Source organism: Herpailurus yagouaroundi, unplaced genomic scaffold, assembly GCF_014898765.1.
Source record: "Herpailurus yagouaroundi ecotype Mexico unplaced genomic scaffold, PumYag 28, whole genome shotgun sequence".
Lineage (NCBI taxonomy): Eukaryota > Metazoa > Chordata > Mammalia > Carnivora > Felidae > Herpailurus > Herpailurus yagouaroundi.
The window spans coordinates 104,608,032-104,616,213 of NW_024412376.1; the positions used below are offsets into that span (position 1 = coordinate 104,608,032).

The 8,182-nt window shown below is 47.7% G+C and overlaps 1 protein-coding gene and 1 long non-coding RNA gene across 2 annotated transcripts in view; one reads left to right on the top strand and one right to left on the bottom strand.

Moving 5' to 3' along the window:
* Nucleotides 1–6,338, bottom strand: part of FRAS1 (Fraser extracellular matrix complex subunit 1) — a 421,505-nt gene extending 415,167 nt beyond the window's left edge. The window contains exon 1 of the mRNA XM_040480456.1: nt 6,263–6,338. Within this exon, the coding sequence (XP_040336390.1) occupies nt 6,263–6,338 (76 nt within the window). The remainder of the gene's footprint in view (nt 1–6,262) is intronic.
* LOC121033823 (uncharacterized) lies at nt 4,526–8,057 on the top strand. Its single transcript, XR_005792137.1, has 2 exons — nt 4,526–5,419; nt 5,569–8,057. It is a non-coding gene; the product is annotated as an uncharacterized LOC121033823 (long non-coding RNA).
* Nucleotides 8,058–8,182: the final 125 nt, after the last annotated feature.

Genomic DNA, 8,182 nt, shown 5'->3' on the forward strand with positions numbered 1-8,182 from the left:
AGAAAGAAAGAAAGAAAGAAAGAAAGAAAGAAAGAAAGAAAGAAAGAGAGACTTAGTATTTTAGTCTGTGGTATGTCATGAGAGATACATATGTATATGTAAATGTATATAATAATCACATATACATGTATATAAATAAAATAATCCTATAAAACTCAAATAAATATATATCAACACAATTCAATTTCTAAATTACTTAAGTTGACATATTTAATTACTTCTTATGTTTAAAAAATAAACACAAAGATCAGGGGTGAGCGGGTGGCTTAGTTGGTTAGGAGTCTGACAAGCTCAGGTCATGATCTCATGGTACGTGAGTTCAAGCCCCACATTGGGCTCTCTGCTGTCAGCGCAGAGCCTGCGTTGGATCCTCTGTCCCGCTCTCACTCTGCCTCTCTCTCTCTCTCGCTCTCTCTCAAAAATAAAACATTTAAAAAATTTTATTAACACAAAGATCATCCCTTCAGTACAATTTAACAAAATTTAACCTTTAGAATAAACAAACAAAAGTTAACCTTTAGAATAAGACCATCAAATAATTTTACTGCCCTCCTACATAGCATTACCTTCCAAAAGCCAATCATCTTTTCAAGGCTCCAAAAGGAATCAAGTATCTGAAGAAATATCCATCTACCCATATCAAAACCCATTTCTGTAAGGTCAGATAGATGTTACAAACCCCCTGTAACATTAAAAAATAAAGCAGTGGGGCGCCTGGGTGGCTCAGTCGGTTAAGCGTCCGACTTCGGCTCAGGTCAGGATCTCGAGGTCCCTGAGTTCGAGCCCCGCGTCGGGCTCTGGGCTGATGGCTCAGAGCCTGGAGCCTGCTTCCGATTCTGTGTCTCCCTCTCTCTCTGACCCTCCCCCGTTCATGCTCTGTCTCTGTCTCAAAAATAAATAAACGTTAAAAAAAATTAAAAAAAAAAATAAAGCAGCATTGAGTGTGGCATCACATACACACTTGGCTAAGCCAAACATCTGCTAGAGACTCCAGTCAAAACGGTGTGTAACTGCTGATAAATTCCATCATTAGGAAAAGGAAATAACTCAATTTGGGTTGCTCCATGATGTACAATGCCAAAAGAAATAAGCTTTGCCCTCAGAGGACTTTCCTAAAACGGAACAGCTCTACCCAGAAGGCAGATGTACAAATGAGTCTCCATTAACACGGCTTCCAAAACCTCATTTCTACTCTCTTGAGAAAATAAAGCATTCCAGTGTGATGCCCAGTCCTATCAAACATTTATCACCACCCAATGCCAGATGCAGTCCTCCAAAGCAAGCATATTTCTCCCATACTAGCACGCTACTCACACCCACCAACAGATAGAGTTGGGAGGTTTGCTGGCAGGAGGTGCTGGATACAGTTGCTGGTTTTGCACTAGAGCAGAGACCTTTCCACTAACTGATCAACTCATATAACACAGAAAACAAAGGGACTCTCTCCACTCATCACTTTATTTTTCTGAAGGAGTACAGCTCTGTCTGAGATTTAGATTTATGGCTTTACTGGAGCTTTAAAGGAAACTCCAGATCAAGGTGAATTCTGACAGATGGTGAGGATCTAGTAGAAGAAATAGCCTTCTTCAAGAGAAAACAAGAAACGTAAGAGACCACAGAAGCTGGAATTCTCTGACCAAGAACTTCATTGGTTTTAGGGCATAGAATACAACTGAGATGCTGGGTAATTTAAATTCCAAATCCTTATGAGGAAGTACATAGAGTTTTGTGGGGTGAAGTGATCACATACAGTGCCAAGAAGGAAGCCCAGGTCCCGAGACATTCCTACATGTGGCTGACTCCGGTCTTGTAGGTCACACAGGCAAAATGTTACTTCCTAGTCATTTAAACAAGTAAATATCTACGTTTAAGCCCTTTTGCACATTATAATGTGCTCCTTTTTGATATACATGTATAAAATCTAAAGTTTTCAGAGAAAATATGAGATATAAGTTGTACCAGGACTCTCATCCAGAAACCACTCACTCCAGAAACTGTACCTGGTAAACTGAATAAACTAGAGAAGTTAAATCCAAGAGTCACAAAATGTCAGATAGATTAGTTCAAAGACAGAGTCGTATATATGGCCATAAGATATGAAAAGATTTGAAAAGTATGGTATCACAAAAATATGACTCATTAGGAACAAGCAGCCACAAGTTAGCATTTAAATGTTCAAGCTTTATGTTGTGTTGTAATTCAGCATATGGCTTGTACACTGTGGAATAGTTAAAATAGAATCGTTTTCTGGACCGACAGGACAGCTCATGTCCTGATTATTGTAAACCAGGATTCAGATCAATTAATAGAGTAGTTAAAATGAAAATGGGCCAACTGTTTTTGAACTATTGTAAGATTTGGCACACAACTCCAACTCTGCCATGTGGTATTCTCCTTCCTTCTCCTGAGCCATGTGGTGGAGGGTATTTATGACTACTTGTGTCTGAATAAAATTGAGTGGTATTGCCACTCAAGTCCATAACAGTGAATACAGATGACTGTGGCTTCACTAAACAATGTATATGCAGAATCCAATCCCTAGAGGAGAAGAGAAATGTAGTACGATGGAAATATGAGCCTATGACAATACACTTCTTTATTTTCACTAGCAGATAGTTGCAAAAGTGCAATTATTCAATAGTGGGAAACCCACCAAGCACCGATGTTCACCTATCTCCTATTTCTGCTTTACTAATATTAATAATTTCTGGGTATGCAAACTTCTTCAGGACAGATAATATGATTCCCCCTATCAGAAGTAACTGCACACATAAGCTCTCAATAAAGATTTGTGGAATGAAAGAATGAAAGGACAGGCTATCTATCCCAATGAATATCTTCTCTTTCTTCACACTGAGTTTTAAGCATTAAATCTTACACAAAAGGAACTCTCTAGCCAAGAGTGGAACCAAATATGCTGATCCATAAATAAAACATGCTGTCTATCAAATTATCTTTTCCAATGTATTCTATTAATTGCATTTACAAGAAGAATCTGGAAGATTGTGGGATTGGCTAAAGCCCCATGGGGAGAATGGGACACAGACAAGTAGAAGTCAATTCTGACAACCTCCAATTCAATAATCTTCTCCTATCTCCAAGCCACCATGTTCTATCTAGCATTACTTCACAGGACTTGCAACAGGTCAACACAACTCAAAATGTACGTCTCCAAAACATGTCATGGCAAAGCTTGTCTGATTCATTAAACAGCCATGTTCGCTAGTTTCTCTGTGACTTCTTGATTTAATTAAGTTCTCAAATCATAGTGATTTGTCAGCTTGGCAATATAAGACAGCATAAAATAACACTGCCAATGATTTGCTTATAAAATTCATTTTTCTTTTAATAACTAAAATAAAATTCAGCACCAGAAAGTTGCAAGTGACCACAAAGAAGGCAGCAAATGTTGATATTTTTTCCTATGTTTGATGATTAGCAAAAGCATTTGACAGCTATCACCTAGCCCGCTGACTTCTGCATTTGGTAAATGACAGAGCCACAGCCCAAAGAACTTAGGTGGTTCACTCAAGGTCATACAGCCACTTATCATAGAGGCCAGTCTAAACTTAATTCAAAAGAGTGTGATTACACAATACTCATTCATCTGACCAATATTTTTTTTAGCACCTAGTGTGTACTAGGAGCTGAGGTGGAGATGTAAGACTAATTAGGAACCATCCTAGGCCCTCAGTGAGCATACAGCTATGTGAAGACCCAAACCTCACCTTCATCAACTGTAATTGTAGAATTAGTCAATGGGGTACTAGAAGCATATATGAGACGCCCTCTGAGCACTAAGAAGAAAACATAAATTGTGCCATAGCCTGGTCAGCAAAAGTATCGAACCATACATCACACCACGAGAGGCACACATGTGAATACTTCTTTTCCATCTTTAAAAATCATTGGGGTGCCTGGGTGGCTCAGTTGGTTAAGCTTCCAACTTTGGCTCAGGTCATGATCTCTGGGTTCATGCTGACAGCTCAGAGCCTGGAGCCTGCTTCGGATTCTGTGTCTCCTTGTCTTTCCGCCTCTCTCTCTCTCTCTCTCTCAAAAGTAAGTAAACGTTAAAAAAATGTTTTTTTAATCATTGCCAAGGCTAATAATAAAAACTTGAAGAAATCTGTAAGATCCTTAAGTTTTCCATCCTTGACTTCAGTGCTCTTATTTTTAAGAGAAAAAGAAAACCCTGACAGAAGCAAATCAGAAGTCTCATTAGATGACAGCTGATTTTTTGGCTGTGGGTCTGATATCACTTAATTAAATTACTTAAATAAGATAATGCATGCAAAGTGTTTGGCATAGTGGAAGCCAAGTAACGTGCTCAAAAAATGTCCACCTTCATTCATTCATCATTAGATAAGCACCATTACGACTCAGATGGAAACTCTCAGACATCTACCAGTCCAATTTGTGAACTGATTCTAGAATGCCCTGAAGGTGGGGTGAACCAGTAAGAAGCAGTTTCCAAAGAATCTTTGGAGGAATAGCGCCCCTGGCGCCCTGCCCTCCTCCTCCGGGATCAGAAGACTTTGGACATTCTTAAACTTCGCCCATTGTACCAACCAGTCTTCCAAAGAGCGAACCCTGCAGGCTCTTAATAATAATGGCTTCTGTAATTTCAAGAGATTTGGTTCTGAAAAAACGGCGTCATTCCAACTGCCCCCTGGTGAGCTATCAGGGAGAGAGAACACGTTTTTCGCGTTGCTAGGGTATGATTCTAAATAAGAAACTGCCACCACCAAGTGAAAACATAATTTTTCTCTAAGTCTCAAATTCTGATTTGGGTGGCCTGGGTTAACTCTCCCACCTGATTTATTATTGCAAGTAAGCCCTACAATTTTTATTTTTTTTAAGTATGCACACGTACAGTGAAGACATTTCTACAGGGTATGCCCTATTTGAAGTCTTGCACAGGCCCCAGACGTGCTTTTCCGGGGTAAAGTAATTGACATGCTTCCCGGGAGGGTGCGGACAGGCGGTACCTATACCCATGGTAAAGTCCCCATCACTGTGCGTGGACTCCCAGGGCCACGCCACTTTCTCCGGAGAAACTAGCAAGGAAAAGGCAGCTGCTCTGATGGCCAGAGGTCGATCCAAGGCAGAGCTTTGTCCTCTGCCTGGCCTCCTGCCGCCCCCGGCCCTGTGCCCAGGCTCCGCACCCTCAACTGCCCCAACCCCGCAGCAGGCGAACGCGCCCCGCCCCGCCCGGCGCGCGCCGCCGCCGCGGCTGCGGGTCTGATTTGCGGCGGAGCAGGTGAACTCTCCTTCCCGCAGCTGGATGAATAATGAATGGAGACGGGAGGGGAAGCCAAGAGCCCGCGGCGGTGGATTAAGTCGTCTTCCTCCCAGTCCGCCGGCACCCTTCCCCCTCTCCAAGCACTATCTAGACGACTTTCCCGTCTCCCCGGAGCAGGTACGAACTCACAGCGCCTCGCATCCCCGGGCCCGCCATCCCATGACCCCCGAACTCTTAAATTACTTATGGATGCATTTATTTGCCTGAGCCCCGACTGCCTTTGCTATCATGGCGACAATTCCCACCGTCTCCTTTCTCTCCCCCAGGTCGGGGCTCTACACACAGGTTGGAGCCCCGGAAGAAAACCAGGAGTGAGGGCGAAGTAAGAGAATGAAGCTAAACTCCTATTAATCACTTTTCCCCCCCTAGGGAAGCAGGCAGGCTCGTAGGCTCGTGCCTCTCTGTACTAGGGAGATTTCTCTTAGTGCATTTGAATTGTCTACGTACAGAACGCTCTCTATCTAGTTATAAAATCTTTACTGGACTTTACAGGGACACTTCCTGGGGCGAGGGGGCAGGGAGAGTGGCGAGGGCTTAAGGTGCCGGATTTTTGTTTCGTGGGAGCGGAGGTATTTTTACCCAGGTAAGAGCAATTGTTCGCTCCTCGCCTACGCTTCATGCAGTCGCTTTCCGTTGGGGGCAGCGGGGAAGTGGGAAAAAAGAATCCAGTCTCGGAGATGCCACCTCAGTTGGCCACCCACCCACCCACCCAAATGCACTAAGGGCAGAGAGGGAGGCGGGAGACGGGCTTGTGGTCTGAATGCAAAACAATCAAGGAGTAGGAATCTTCTCAGAAAAAGCCCACTCCAGTTCCACTCCCACCCACCCACCACCCCCAAAGAAACTTCCACCCGACCCACAATACCATAAAAAACCCTTTTTTTTTTAAAAGGCGCGCCCCCTCCCCCCCCCCCCACACACACACAAGGGGGGAAGGGGGGGGAGGCACCGCTCTCTCACCTTCGGAATGATGAGGCAATGCCGCAAATTCCGCCAATGCTAGGGCCACCCCGAGCCACACTCTGAAGGCACCCATTGCCGCTTCGACACCCACACTGGAAGAGCCCAGCCTTCAGCATCCAAGAACCAGCTCTCGCCCCAAACACCGGCTCTGGCGCCTGGGCTGGCGCGCACCAAGAGCGGGGGTTGGCGGGCGGCTACCTCCGGGGAAATGCGGCGCTGCCCTGGCCCGGAGTGACACTCTTCAGCAGCCCGGAGGCGCCGGGCCGCGCGGGGGATTCAATTCACCCACTGCCCGGACGGAGAGCGCGCTCAGGTCTCCCGCGGAGCGGCACGCCAACGTGGGCTGAGCTTGGAGAATAAAAGAGGCAGAGCGCAGTTCTCCTCTGTAGACTCGCCGGAAAGTTCCCGTCACAGGCTCATCGGACCTCCCAGCATTTCTCTCAGACCCGACGCGTCCGCTCCTGGGTCCCCGGCCGTGGAGATCCCGGCGCAGGTTGGTCCGGAGCAGCTTTTTAAAGTTCGCTTGACACTCTACGTCGGCGCTGCGTAGGCAGAGGGGGTCGCCGGGAGCCCAGAAAGACCCACCCACCCCTAGGCCGGGCCACCCGGCTCCGCGGACCTCAGCCCCCGGTGGCCGCTCTCTGGAAACTTTGTGCCGCGCTGCGGGCAGCTCCCGGACTCGGCGGCGCTGCAGCCGCACGGCGCCGCCTCTGGCCGCGCTCCCTGCAGCAGCCGGTTCGAAAGCTTCCTCGAAAAGAACGGGGGCGGCGCCTCGGGGGGCGCTGCTGCTACTTTCTCGCCTCCGCCCCTCTCCAGGGTGAGGAGGGCTGTGGGGGCGCGGCTTGCTCCACGCGGACTGCCACCTCGGCGCTGTACACCCGGTGCTGGTCTGCAGGGTTGAGGTGTGATTACGGGAGTGCAGGAGGCGCCATAATTTTAAATGCACGGAGGAAAGAGCTAGGGAGGCTGGAAGGGATCCCGAAGTCAATGCTGCCACTCGGACTAGAGAGCCTGCATACGCACAAAATAAGGCCCCCTCTGGATCCCAGCGTTTAAAGGACACACGCTCCGCCTCCCTCCCCTCCTTCCTCTCTCCTTTGCTCGGTGTGAAAATGGACCCAGGGACTCGGAGCTTTGGCAGAGATTCCAGAGAGTCACGTGGGGAAAGGGAGAATCTAGGAGGGGGGCAGTGAGGGGAGGCCGAGAGAGCAACCTGATCCCCTTATTCGTTCTGCTGGAGTACATATTGCCTTTGTCTGGGGCGGGATCAAAAGTGGTCACACCAGGGCGGGGAGGGGGAGGGGGAGGCGGTGATGGGTGGTCCTTGCTCACTGAGAACCTACCAACCGGGTCCTCACCTCTCGATTCAGGAGGGACCCATCCGGGAGGGGGTTTTACCCGCATTCAAAGGCCCTATCGCTATCCTCCACCCCCACACCCCGCCACTCCTTGCTGGACTAAGTGCGTGAGGCGGACCTGATCCACCTTGGTGGTTCTGAGACCCTCCTGTTGTCCCACCAAGGGTTTTACCAGCAACCTGCGAGGGTCTTGGCTTGTGTGTCCTAGGCAGGGCCTCCCACCGGGCCGGGAATGCACCTTTACCTCTGGCAGAGACTGTCAGTGGAACACTGGGCGGTCTAGGCGAGGTGGCTCCAGCTGCGCCCCCAAATGCCAGTGAGTGGGAAGTAAACCTCTGGGCTACGCAGACTGGGGCGCACACTTGAAAAGTGGAGTCAGGACTGAGTGACGACAGCAATGTTTGTATGACCAAATAAAAAGAGCTGGTCTTGGGTTAATCGCTTTACGAGATGAGAATGGTTGCCTCAAGAGAGATGCTGGCTGGGATCTGACTGACCCGGAGGAAACACGTCCTGGTTCCTTTAGTTGACCTGACTTGGGTGAACGTGTGGAAGGGGA